We start from the raw sequence: 14,821 nt of genomic DNA on the forward strand, positions 1-14,821 counted from the left end.
AAAAAAAAAAAAAAAAAGAAAGAAATGGTGAATATCCAAACTATATTCCACCTGAGAGGATGCAGAGGACCAACATCACCCCTGTGACCTTCCTGCCCAAAACGACTACATCGAATCATGAAGAAACATCAGGCGAAAAACTCAGGCACATTCTAAACAATAAACGGCCTATAAAATTTATTTATTTATTTATCTTCTTTTTGAGACAGTCTCACTCTGTCACCCTGGGTAGAGTGCAGTGGTGTCATAGCTCACAGCAACCTCAAACTCCTGGTTCAAGTGATCCTCCGGCCTCAGCCCCTACAAGTAGTTGGCACTATAGGCATGCAACAGGACAATGCCTCATTGTTTTTTGTTTTTTTTTCCTTTTGCTTCTTTATTTATTTTTTTGTAGAGATGGGGTCTTGCTTTGCTTAGTCTGGTCTTAAACTTCTTGCTTTGCTCAGTCTGGTCTTAAACTCTACATTTTGGAGCTTCCTGGTTGTATTTGAAGGATGTTGTTTAATTTGTCTCTCTTTCTGTATTTGCCTGAAGTGCTAATTATATATATAAGCTAAGTTAAATTCAAGTTTAATTCAAGAGAGCCGGGCAAGAATATTTCATGAACAATATTATGTATAACCTATTGCATTATAAAGTACATACTATCTGATTATTCCACTTTAGTAACATTAAGATTCATCAGCTAAAAAACAAAAACAAAAAGAACAGAGCAATTCATCAGTAAAACCAAGCACAGATGATTACGGCGCAGGTGCACTATTTCATACAGTGATTCCCACAAGTCTCCTCCTGACTTTGAAGGTGTGGAAGAGTAGCGGGGAGAGGCAAATAAAGAGGGATTGGTTAGTGGTTCCAAAGATGTAGTCAGGAGGAATAAGATCTCGTGTTTGATAGCACCACAGGGCAACTACAGTTAATAATAATTTATTGTATACGTCAAAATAATTAGAGGAGTGGATTTGGAATGTTCCACATATAACAAAATGACAAATATTTGAGGTGGTAGATATCCCAATTACCCTGATTTTACCATTGCACTTCTATCAAAATATCACATGAACTTCATGAATATGTATAATTATTATGGGCCTATAAAAATTAATTTTACAATACACTTTTAAAATAAATCTTTCTGTAAATCTTTTATGTTGGAATTCATTGATGGAAAACTTTCCTTCGTCAACCATTTGACTGCCTTATTAAATTGATAAAAAAAAAAGGCAGTGTCAGGCTGACCCCGGTGGCTTACTCCTGTAATCCTAGCACCCTGGGAGGCTGAGGCAGGAGGATTGCTTGAGCTCAGGAGTTTGAGACCAGCCTGAATAGGAGCAAGACTCTTGTCTCTAAAAATAGCCAGGTATTGTGGCAGGCACCTATTGTCTCAGCTACTTGGGAGGCTGACACAAGATTGCTGGAACCTAGAAGTTTGAGGCTGCTGTGAGCTATGATACCAGAGTACTCTACTGAGAACGACAAAGTAAGACTTTATCTCCAAAAACAAAAACAAAAATAAAAACAAAACAAAACAAACAGAAAGGCAGGATAAATGCTGGATACCTGCCCTCTGTTTATCAATTAACAGAGTAATGAGTTAGAAAACAAGCAACCTATAGCAATGCTCAAAGCTTTTTTTTTTTTCAGGGTTAAAAAAACATATTTTTTTTATTTAAGAGGAACAAAGAGAAATTTTAGAGCACTTCCAAAGAGAGTTGGAAGTGGGTCCCTCTCATGAAAGAGAAAAGGTGAGAGAGACCCCCCCCCATGCTTTTTGAATGTATTCTTATAAATTCATGGATTTCATTATGTTTCAATCCATTATAGTAAATTATTTTATTGGAAATTTAATTGAAATAGCTTTAGACTATAGGAAAAGGGCAGACTGATTAATAAAATACAGTAGGGCCAATAGATAACTCTTAGAATGAACATGGTGATATACTGGGCAGTGCATAACTACCAGCTCTGAGAAACAAAAAGTAATTGGTATTTTAGGCTATTAAGAACCTTTTATGTGATTTTAAGAATCTTAAATATGTGTGAAGCATTTAGCATGGTGCCTGATACAAGCACTCAGTGAATTCCACATATGAACATGCATGAACACCTGTCTGCCCCTGCATGTGCACACAGTCATGTGCTGGTAAACACAGTAGAGCCTCCATTGTGGACGCCTTCCTTCACCGCCCACCTCCTTAAGTTGATCTAATTTTCATAGACTGGACATGTATGTATCAGGACAGTAGGCCCAATTCCTTGTGTTGACCACCTCCATATGTTGACCAGTTTGTTACAGTCCCTTGGGTGGTCAACTTTCAGAGGTTCTACTGGATTTAAAAACTTACTCTCTGGGGCAGTGCCTGTGGCTTAATGGGTAGGGTGCCAGCCCCATATACTGAGGGTGACGGGTTTGAACCCGGCCAGCTAAAACAGCAGTGGCAACTGCAACAAAAATAGCCGGGCGTTGTGGCAGATGCCTGTAGTCCCAGCAACTCAGGAGGCTGAGGCAAGAGAATCGCCCTATCCCAAGAGCTAGAGGTTGCTGTGAGCTGTGACACCACAGCATTCTACCAAGGACGACAGAATGAGACTCTGTCTCAAAAAATAAAAACAAAAACAAACAAACGTACAAAACTTACTCTCTGATGAAAAAGAAAAGCCCTGATTTATAGTGTTTGCTAATTTTCATGATCAAATCCCTCCACCATGGGTGATTTCACACAACCTATGTGAAGTCACTAAAAACAGTGCTGGGGAGATATATGCATAATTAGTCCTCACTAGCCAATGTGAATCTAAATACCCATATCAATCATGAAATTAAATTATTTTTATGTATATGTGAATGTGAGTTTATAATCAAAATGCCCAGTAAAAGGATGGAGGGACAGATATCAAAATGCATGACAGGAGTCTCTTCTCTGGAGAAAGACATGGAAGTAGGTTTGGAGGAGCAGAATAAACAGAACTGTTTTATCAAAATTCACTGAATTTTTTAATGATTAAAATGTTCATCTAATGTTTATGTATTTATTGGGTTAAAGTGGGACTTGTTTTCTTAATTATCTAACCCATTCTTATCATAGCAATATTTTCTCACTGATATTAAGGATCCCCTGCAAAAGAAATGACCACCTCAAGTAGATGTCATATTACACAAAGAAATTGCCTTCTGAAAAAAATGTACGGCTTACTTTGGCTTCAGTTTCTCCCCTGTGAAGAGTGTACAGATGGTGGACAGCACTTTGCGACGAGGACCAAGGATGAGTCAGAATTTGGAAGACATGAAAATCATGGCCAAGAGTATCCGTTGTGACCAGAAGCATTCCTGGAAGACAAAAAACAGAGGGTAAAAATAAAAATCGTGTAATGTAGATGAAATATTTTCAAAAGCTACTCAACATATTACCTCAAGATATTACCAAAAAAAAAATAATTATCAGGGATACAAGAAGCTTTCCAAACATCAACAACAAAAAAATCTTTTTCCTGAAAATAACAAATTTAATATCACATCTATAGGGTGTCCCAAAAGTTACCTGTGAAGTTGCCATGGGGGGGGGGGACATTGTAGCTAAATGTCCCATTTTCCCCATGCACGGCAACATCAGGAGCAACTTTTGGGATACCCTGTCTATACCAGTAAGGTTTAATACAGGTATCAATATTATTACATTCCCATATGACTAGCCAGAAATATGTTTTCTATGCCTGAATTTACAGACTTGACAATCATTTTTGAAAATAAAGTGTAAAAATGGTGCACCTTTGTAAAACTATAAAACAATACTCCCTATATCTGCAAATTCTTCAAACTTGAATTCAAAGTTCCTGTTTCTCTATTGATCACACTACTAAATCCATCGTCTAATTCATCAGTTTAAAACTTATTTCTCTCTTTGCAGTCTATTTATTGAAATGGCCTATAACACCTTTCACAAAGCAAGTTCTTGATTTTGATGAGAAGTCATATCTAAGAATTCTTAGCCTAACCCAAGGTCCCAAAGATTTTTCTGTTTTCTTATAAAAGTTTCATAGTTATATGGTTTTACACTTAGGTCTGTCAGCCAGTTTAAATTTATTTTTGTATAAAATATGCCTACCTTACATAAAATATTACAAGGATCTATACAAAAGGTATACAAAGTTAACTTTTTTGTATAAATATCCAGTTGCTTCAGCAAGATATCCTTAAGAGACTGTTCCTTCTTCATGGAGTTAACATTGCCAACTTGCCAAAGACCAAGTCACCATATTTCTGTAGCCCTGATTTTGGATGTTCTATTCTATTCCATCAATTTCTGTGTCTATATGTTCACTAATGTTAATCAAGAATGGAAAATAGAAAATCTTGAAATCAGCTCAAGTGAGTCTTCCTTTTCTGGGCTGTTTCAACATTTTTTTTTTTTTTTTTGGAGGAACAAACAAGCTATCCCCCTGGGTAGAGTGCTGTGGCTTCACTGCTCACAGCAACCTCTGACTCCTGGGCTCAAGCGAGACTCCTGCCTCCACCTCCCAAGTAGCTGGGACCACAGGCGCCAGCCACAACGCCCGGCTATTTTTTGGTTGCAGCCATTATTGTTGTTTGGCGGGTCCGGGCTGGATTCGAACCCACCACCTCAGGTGTATGTGGCTGGTGCCTTAGCCACTTGAGCCACAGGCGCCAAGCCGGGAACTGTTTTAAGTGTATAAATCAATATGGGGATAACTGACTTCTTACTATTGAGTCTCCTGATCCAGGAATGCAGCATATTTCTTAACTTAGATTTATTTTAACTTCTTTTTTATTGTTCAGCACAAAGATTTTCAATATGGTTTCTTAGATTAGAAATGACAATGTTTTTAAAATTGCAATTATCAACTTTCTTTGTTAGTAATAGGAATAAAAATCTATGCATTTTTCTAACCTTGACTTTGCATGTCCTCTGCAAGCTCTAGGAGTTTTTTGGCAGAATACCTGAATTTTCTTTGATTACAATCATGTACTACTGGTACAGGAATAGATCCAGTTTGGCTTCTTCCTTTTTCTCAATTTAATGCATTTTCTGGGGCAAAGAAAAATGGTGAGAAGAAATATCCATGCCTTTTTCCATTTCTTAAGGTTAATGCATTCAATCTGTAAGTATGACATTAGCTGCAGCTTTTTTATAATAGCCTTTTACAAAATATGTTGAGGGCATTTGTACTGAAAGTCTGCTGGATTTTTCAAGTGCTCTTATGCATATGTGGAAATAATTATGTAGTTTTCTTCTATAGTCTATTAATGCTGTGAATTTTAACAATAATCATCAAATGCTGAACAAGCCTCACATTCCTGAGATAAGTCCCATTTGGTCAAAATCACTGATATGCTGCTGCATTCAATTTGTGAATATTTTGATAATTTTCTTGTCTGTGTTCCTGAGAAATATTGGTTTTTAGTTTTCCAATAATATGTTTGTCTGGTTTTGGTATCAGAGAAATGCAGGCATCAAAGAGTGAACTAAGAAATGCTCTTTATTTTATTTCCTAGAATAAACTATGTGAAATTGTTTTCAATTACCTGCCTTAAATGTTTGGTAGAATTCAACAGCAAAAATATTTGTTATCACTGTTTTTACTTTATTTTATTTTATTTTTGAGACAATGTTTCACTTTCTAGAGTAGAGTGGCATTATCACAGCTCATTACAACCTCAAACTCATGGTTTAAGTGATTCTTCTGCCTCAACCTCTCAAGTGAAACAACACATATACACAACCATAAATGTTTTTTTTTTTCCTACTTTTTAAGTAGTAACAGGGTCTCATTCTTGCTCAGTCTGTCTTGAACTTCTGGCCTCAAACAATCCTCTCTCTGCCTTGGCCGTCCAAAATGCTAGGACTACAGGGATCAGCCCTATTTGGGTCTATTTTGAAGGTTTTTAACTGCCATAATTTTTTATGTTTATTTATTCATTCATTACGTTTAGGCACAGAATCACACTCTGTTGCACGGGCTGGAATGGAATGGTGTGATTATAGCTCACTGAAACCTTGAATTCCTGGTCTCAATTGATCTTCATGCCTCAGTTTCCTGAGTAGCTGGGACCACAGGCCCACACCTCTGCAACTACCTAATTTTCGAAACTTTGTAGAGACAGGGTTTTGCTACGTTGCCCTGGTTGGCCTCAAACTCCCAGCCTCAGGAGATCCTTGGCCTCCCAAAGTGCTAGAGTTATAAGTGTGAGCTACCATGTTCAAACCAGTAAAATGTTGCAAAATGTTCCATGTGCTAATGAGAAGAATGTGTTTTCTACAGTTTGGGGATAGAATGTTCTATAATACATGCAAGGTCCATTTGTCCCAGTGCCTCATTTAAGTTCAATGTTTCTTTATTGATTTTCTGCTTCAATGATCTGCCTAGGTCTATCAGTGGTGTGTTGAATTCCTTGGCAATTATGATGCTATTATTTATTTCTTTACTTAGATGAAGCAGGATTTGCTTTATGAATTTAAGTGCTCCTGTCTATTTTCTCTGATATAAGAATGGCTATACTTGCTGTCTTTTGGTTTCCATTTGTGTGCAATACATTTTTCCATCCCTTTCACGGTGAGTCTCCTTACCAGTTTCCTAGAGACAGCTGCTTGGATTGTGTTTTACATCCATTCGGCCAGTCTATGTCTTTTATGTGTGGCACACTGAGTGTCAGTATTGATATGTGGGATACTATTCTGTTCATCATGTTGGATAATGCCTTATTGTTTAGTTTTCCTTCTTGTAAGCTGTAAGCTTCAACTTTTGGGTGTTTTTATACTAGTTGGTATCTGCTATGTTAACCATATATAATGCACTTCTGAGCATTTCCTGTAGAAAGGTCTAGTAGTAAGAAATTTCCTTAGTGTTTGCTTTTCTTGAAAGGTCTTTATTTCTCTATCATTTATGAAACTTAGTTTTGCAGGATAAGAAATTCTCAGCTGGCAGTTGTTCTGTTAAAGAAAACTAAAAATGGGACCACACTTCCTTCTGGATTGTTCTACGTAAATTCTATACTGAGAAGTCTGCTGTTAGCCTGATGGGTTTTCTTTGTAGGTTAGTTGTTCCTTTCATCTTCTAGCTTGCAAAATTTTCTCCTTCATTTTGACTTTGACCAAGGTTGATGATTATATGTGTCTTGGCAATGTCCGATATGCTATGGTGTTCCTGGTGTTCAACAACCATCTTGCATCTGGGTATCTGAATCTCTGGTGATAACAAGGAAGTTTTACTCAATAATTCCCTTGAATAGATTTTCTGTGCTTTTTGCATTTTTTTCTTCTTTCTCAGGGACAGCCATAATTTATATCTTAGTTCTCTTCAGATAGCCCTGTATTTCTCTGAGTGATTGTTCATTCCTCTTTATTCTCCTTTCTGCATCTTTGACTTTCTTCATTGTTGACTCATGAGGGCTGATTCGAGAGCCTTATCTTCAAGCTCTGAGATTCTTACTTCTCCTTGGTTAAGCTTATTGTTGAAGCTTTATGCTGCATTTTGAAATTCTCTTCCATTTCTTTCTTTCTTTTTCTTGAGACAGAGTCTCACTCTGTCACCTGGGTAGAGTGCGACGGCATTTCAGCTGACAGCAATCACACTCTTGGGCTTAAGCAATCCTCTTGCCTCAGCCTCTGGAGTAACTGGGACTACAGATGTATATACCATGCCTGGCTAGCTTTTTTTCTACTTTTGGGGGAGATAGGGTCTTGATCTTACTCAGGTTGGTCTCAAACTCCTGAGCTCAAGCAACCCAACTACCTGAGCCTCCTAGAGTTCTAGGATAATAGGCATGAGCCGTCATGCCCGGTCGCTTCCATTTCTAAAGTTCTGTTATATTCCTCCTTATGTTGTCTAGCTCATTAGCAAGTTTTTAATTTTTTTTTACTGATATCCTGAAATTTGGGGGAGGGGCTTGCTTTTGTTGGTTTTTGACCTTGTCTTCAATGCTATTCATCTTATTTTCCATTGATATTCTGAAATCCATTTCTGACACTTTGACAATTCTCTTTTAATTGGTGTCCACTGCTGTAGATCCATTGTGATCCCTTGGGAGTGGGTGTCAAATTGTCTTATTTTTTCATGTTACCAGAGTTCTTTTGTTGGTTTCTTCTTGTCTGAATCCTCTTCTCTCAGCTCAGCACATCTGTTTTCCCATGCTGGCAACTCTCCTACACAGTGAGAAGAAGAAAAGGTCCCTACATGGTGTTTTCATGGAAGATCATCATATTTGGGGTTTGGGGTTTATAATACAGTTTTTCTGCTTTATACCATTCCCTGGTGATTGTCACAGTTTAGGCCAGTGGTAGATCTTTGTGCAGAGTGGTGGGTTATTCCCAAGGCTGCTGCTGGAAGCTCAGGTTGGAGCCTAGGAGAGACCTCCATGGAGGCTCGTGTAACAGAGGATTGCACTGCCTGGTCTCCCACAGAGGTGACAGTGGCAGCTGAGTCAGCTTATCCTGGAAGTGGTTGTGGGCATCCACAAACAACGTGGTCTGCAATGGTGACTCGAGACTGGCAGGTTTCTAGTGGAGTGTTACAGCACCAAGGAGGTAGACAGTTTTGCCAGGCAGTCAGTGGGTGATTTTGAAGCTGGGTCAGGGAGCTGGTGGCAGCACTGCAGCCTCAGGGCCAGAACTGGGGAGGCCTGATACAGCAGAAGAACCTTGGAGGAAGAGCCACTGGGCCCAGGACAGCAGTGGAGCCTCAGTGGGGAGAGCTGGGGTCCAAGCAACTGAGCTGGAGCTCAGAGGATAGAGATGCAGGTCTGCAGCAGCAGCAATAATACCTCAAAGATGAAACTCCAGGGCCCACAGAGTGCTGGAGCCTCAGGAACAAAGCCTCTGGATCTGGAGACAGCCCTAGAATCTCAGAAATGAAGCTGCAGGTCTAAGGAAAGCAGGAGACTTCGAGCTGGACCTGTAGTCTGGAGAAGTATGGGCAGGGTCAAAGACTGGGACAGAAACCATGGAGGGGAAGCTGCACAGACCAACATCTACATGAGGGTTGTGGGGGTGGGCTGTGGGGTCACCAGGTGACTAAAGCTCTCCCCCTGCCCAGGGCCCGCAAAGGCAGTGTGACAAGGCTTCTCAGGTGGCATCTATGGTACCCATTCTGCTCAAATCCCCTGTTGGGGGGTGGAGGGACGCTCGGCTCCAGGTCACAAGGCATGGCACAGCAGTGTTCTCTCTAAATACTCCTCTGCAGCCCAGCCAGGGCCGATGAAGAGGTGGCTTCAGCAAAGCCAATTTCCTTGCAGACCCGGCACCTTGGACCTGAGAGCTTAAAATTGCATCAGTTACAGTAACCTCGGAATGGAAGCTACCAGGCCTCTGATCCACCCAGTCTCCAGTGCCATTTATTACAAATAGTTTTATAAATTTTATTTTTGAAAACTAAAACAGTAAGGGCGGCACCCCGCAGCTCAGTGGGTAGGGCACCAGCCACATACACCCACGCTGGAGGGTTTGAACCCGGCCCGGGACAGCTAAAACAATGATGATAACTGCAGCAAAAAAATAGACAGGCTGTGACGACAGGTGTTTGTAGTCCCAGCTGTTTGGGAGGCTGAGGCAGGAGAATTGCTTAAGCCCAAGAGTTTGAGGTTGCTGTGAGCTGTGACACCGTGGCATTCTACTGAGGGCGACATAGTGAGACTCTGTCTCCAAAAAAAAAAAAAAACTAAAACAATAAAAGGAAAAAAAATTGAAACAGTAAATACACTTTATCTCTCATTATGCCCCTAGCTGTGGTCACGAGGTCACTGATACATATTCTTTACTTATTATTTTCATTCAAACAATAAATCTTTGGTGTCCTTTTGTGGGAATTATTTTGTCACTCCTCCCACCCACTTTTTTGCAGAGTTATAGTAAGTGTGAATTCTCACAACTCTACTACTTTCTTGTGATTCTACAGAAGAAAATGGTTTTCTACATCTGACCACACGCTACAGATAAACTTCACTACACTTTGTATCATATCAATGTTTTACATAGAATGAATATTCAAATAAAAATCCTCATTTGCAAAATAAAGTCTTATTATTTTATATATGAATGATAATCATTGATGAACACTTTATGCTGTTAGCTTTTCAAACTGACATTAACCAAACTGGCATTTCATTATTATGTAAAATCAATTCAAATTTTGAAGGAAAAAGCTACTGAAAAATTATACCTATTATCTGCTTTATCCTCTCTCAATTTCTTTTTCCACGCCTCCATGCAAATGTGGCTTCTATAATGCCCCAATGAGTATACGTTCTTCACAAACTTTTAAAATCATAAAATATTAACAGTGGAGAGGAAAGGAAGAAATAGCTGGCATAGGACTACAGAATCATGTGCTTTCTTTTAATTTGCAATCTCCTCTTTTGCACGTATTCTGTTGGGGAAATAACAAGGGTTTTTTTCTAGAAAATAAGTTAAAAAGCAAATATACATAAAAGGAAAAACTTGTACAGAGTAGACTGTGGCTTGAGAACTATTTATGCAGCATCAGAAGACTAAACCAGACTCTGGCCTGACCATAAACTAAACCCACGCCCCAAATGAGGTGCCAAGCCACAAAAAGCATTTGCGTCATCTGGGAATACAAGGAAAAAGAAGGACTTCTAATTATAGGTCCTGGAAGCGGAAGCCTAGAGTGATTAGCTGTTTAGGCACTGCTGTATGTTTATCTGGAAGCTTCCTCTCCCTCACTCTTAGCCTCAACTTTGATAGATGAGCATTAGTGTTAGAGGGTGGGGACTGAAGCTGCTGATGGTACACAATGTTCTCCAAAATCCGAGGTAGCTGGAGACTGAACATTAGGCTTTTGTGGCCTCATAAGAACATAAGTCTTTTCAACTGGGCGTCAGCTGGTTAGCCCAAAAAGTAAAATTAAAGAGTAGCAAACCTCCACTGGGCACATGCTATAAAATGTTGGAAACACGAGTAGGTCTGTCTTCCTTGTCATATCCTATTTATAACACCTATCTAATTGTATGGTTCTTTATCATGTGCACACATGTGAAGTGGAAGACAAATTACCAGCTTGTCACACTCTAAAAGAGACGAAAGCACTGATATGCTGGATGAAATAGAAATCTTTACAATAACTCAGATGGTATCATCCCTAAAAGAATTTCCTACTTTGGCATTAATTCTTGTGAATATAATACTCTACAATCAATACCTATGAAGACAGAAGCTTACAAATTATTTAATTATATAGAAGAGTTAATCAACTTTGTAAACATAAAGGCAAAAAAACAGAATCCAGAAAGCTTTAACTTCCTCAGAGGATATAAAACCATAATAATATCATAGCCTATTAAATTCTGATTAATAAAACTTTCAAAATGACTACTAAAACTACAAAACAATGGTCTCAGAGTCCCCATATGGGCAGCATCAGCTTCGTAAGAAGCTTACAGAAGCACATTTCTTTTTTTTTTTTTTTGGCCAGGGCCAGCTTTGAACCTGCCACCTCTGGTATATGGGGCTGGTGCCCTACTCCTTGAGCCACAGGCACTGCCCCAGAAGCACATTTCTTAAGCTACCTAAAGATAATGATAATCAAACTCAAAAAAGTATCTTCCACTTTAGTATTCCAGAATATAGTTAATTTTTACCAAATTTACTACCTACAAGGTCTGACAGTTAAGTTCTTGAACTCAAAAAAAGTGCTACATACCTCATGGCTGAATATCACTATGGTCACCTTCAAAGTACTTCCAATGGGAAGCTGTGCACTGACACCAGCATCTAGTCCACCCTTCAAAGCAATTTTAGAACTCTTTTTCTAGAATGGGCATCAGAGCTACCATTGCATTACCCGTGATGTCTTGAATATCATCAACAAGATGTCTTCCTTTCAATATGTCTTTTATCACTGGGTAAAGAAAAAGTCATTGCGGAGCCAGATCAGGTGAATAGGCAAGATGTTCCAATACAATTATTTGCTTACCAGCTAAAAACTTCCTTACAGACAGTGCTGTGTCAGCTGGTGCATTGTTGCAATGCAAGAGCCATGAACTGTTGATGAAAAGTTGAGGTCATTTTCATCTATTTCATGCACGTCTTCAGCACTTTCAAATAGTAAACAGGGTTAACTGTCCAATTGGTACAAATTCATCAAGAATAATCTCTCTGATAACAACAATGTTATCAATGTCATTCTGACTCTTGATTGGGACTGATGGGAATTTTTTGGTGGTAAGAATTGGCCAACTTCCATTGTGCACTTTGATGCTTTGTTTCCGAGCTGTTTTGGTACATCCATGTTTTAGGTGATAATACAGCCTCCAAAATTGTCTTGCCTCTCTAAAAGGTATTGGCAAACTTCAACTCTCCCTTGCTTTTGTTCATGGGTGAGCTCCTTGGGATTTTTTTTTTTTTTTTTGAGACAGAGTCTCATTTTGTCACTCTTGGTAGAGTGCTGTGGTGTCACAGCTCAAAGCAATGTTAAAGTCTTGAGCTCAAGCGATTCTCTTGCCTCAGCCTCCTGAGTATCTGGGACTATAGGCACCTTTGGGATCATTTTTGCATACACCTTTCTCATGCTAAGATTTTCAGTTTAATTTTTCCTATTTCTCTATTTATGTTTACTAGGTCTGCTATGCTTCTCACAGTCAGCCAATAATTCTGAAGCACAATTGGAGGAACTATCTCAATGTTTTCGCCAGTTCTGCTTGTTGCAGGCTACCCTGACCTCTCTTCATCAGTGATACTTTCTTTCCCCTGGGGAAAACATTTAAATCCATTTGTACACTGCTATTTTCTTCATGGTATTAACCTCATAAACTTGGACTAACATGTCCCTGAATTCATTTCCATTCTTGCCATTAACAAGGAATTTAATGTTTGTTTATTGCTCTAATTCAAGTTCCAACATTCTCTCAATGGCACACATGCAACAATAATAGTGAACACCCCTCAGCAAGAGACTGTCACATGACATCACAAACACAGATCTACAAAGGCTATTTATACAGCACTGCCAATGTAAGGGGACGGTGGCAAACTCGTAAACTTAACTGTCAGACCCCATAAAATACTGTTAAGGCAGTGGTTCTCAACCTTCCCAATACCATGGTCCTTTAATTCAGTTTCTGTGGGTCGTGACCCACAGATTGAGAACCACACTGTATTAGAGGAACTGTAAACACTACCAAACAAAGGATATGATCCATTTGATACCTGACCAAGGATGCATATAGCCACAACCAACATAAAAAAGAAAAAATCTGTGATGTTGTTATTTGTTCCATGTGGGAAAGTATAGATTCAACAGCAGATTTTCTGCTCTATTTTATATTTTAACTTATTATATTATTACGATAATATATTATTGCATTATTAACATTATATTAGATGTTGGAAGTGTCTTATTATTATGTAAATATTTTCTTTCTCTTTGAATCTTGAAATTTTCAGGCTTTTTTTTTTTTGAGACGGAGCCTCAAGCTATCCCCCTGGGTAGAGTGCCATGGCATCACGTTCACAGCAACCTCCAACTCCTGGGCTCAAGCGAGTCTCCTGCCTCAGCCTCCCAAGTAGCTGGGACCACAGGCGCCCACCACAACGCCTGGCCATTTTTTGGCTGCAGCCATCATTGTTGTTTGGCGGGCCTGGGCTGGGGACTCAAACCCGCCACCTTAGGTGTATGTGGCTGGCGCCTTAGCCGCTTGAGCCACAGGTGCCGAGCCAATTTTCAGGCTTATAAAGATATCTTTAGCCACATCCAAAGAGTTTTTCTTATTAAGCATTCTAATGTTCATTATTTTCTACAGATTTATTTATCAAATAAATATTTAGGAAAGTGGTATATTCTTATTTTTTCAAGAGGCTGAGTTTATTTGTCAGATGCCAGAATACATTTTAAAATATTAACCTTTATTAATGTATAAATTACATACATTTACAATAAATGTGTTCATTTTAAGTGTACAATTTAATGAAACTGACAAATATACACATTAACTACTATCAAAAACAAGATAGAGAACATATAAAAAATTTCCTTCATGTCCATTTGGAAGCCATCCCCTACCCATCCACCTGGCCACAAGTAAGCACTGATAAGCTTTCTGCCATTACAGATTAATATTGCCTACTATAGAATTTAATGTAAATAGAATCACTTTTAAAGTATCAAAAAAAATACTTTTTGAGCCTATTTACTGCAAGTAACAATAACTCATTCATTTACTCATATTACTGACTACTGTTCCATTTTAAGTACATACGAAATTTATGTACTCATTCTCTGAGTGTTTCTAGTTTTTTGCTATTGTGACTCAAATAGCTATGAAAGAAAAAACAACTATGAATATTCAAGTATTAGTCTCTGTGTGAACACATCTTTTTATTTGTCTTGAGGCAATATCCAAAGATATTTAATAGTAAATGAAATGGTTAACTTTATAAGATCCCACCAAACTATGTTCCAAAGTGGCTGTATCACTTTACATTCCCATAGGCTGTATTACCTCACCAACACTTAATATTGTCAATCTTTTTAATCATGTCACTAGGTTATTTTTCACAGTTTAAATTTGTCATTTTCCTAGGTGGTCAGTGACGCTAATCAGTTTTTCATATGCTTACTGGCTATTTGAATATTTTCCCTAGTGGCAAGATTTTTCAAACCTTTTCCTCATTTTAAATCGTGTTGTCATTTTATCTACCAAATATTTTCTCCCAGGCTATGGCATGCCTTTTCGTTCTTTTTTAACCTTATCTTCCAGAGGTTTGTTTTTTTTTTTTTGAGACAGAGCCTCAAGCTGTCCCCCTGGGTAGAGTGCCATGGCATTACAGCTCACAGCAACCTCCAACTCCTGGGC

General features: G+C 38.7%; 1 protein-coding gene across 1 annotated transcript in view; it reads right to left on the bottom strand.

Moving 5' to 3' along the window:
* Positions 1-14,821, bottom strand: part of BCAS3 (BCAS3, microtubule associated cell migration factor) — a 611,572-nt gene that overhangs the window by 378,417 nt on the left and 218,334 nt on the right. The window contains exon 12 of the mRNA XM_023516602.1: positions 3,195-3,334. Within this exon, the coding sequence (XP_023372370.1) occupies positions 3,195-3,334 (140 nt within the window). The remainder of the gene's footprint in view (positions 1-3,194; positions 3,335-14,821) is intronic.

This window comes from Otolemur garnettii, unplaced genomic scaffold (assembly GCF_000181295.1).
Source record: "Otolemur garnettii isolate 467f Iridium unplaced genomic scaffold, OtoGar3 scaffold00094, whole genome shotgun sequence".
NCBI classification, from domain to species: domain Eukaryota; kingdom Metazoa; phylum Chordata; class Mammalia; order Primates; family Galagidae; genus Otolemur; species Otolemur garnettii.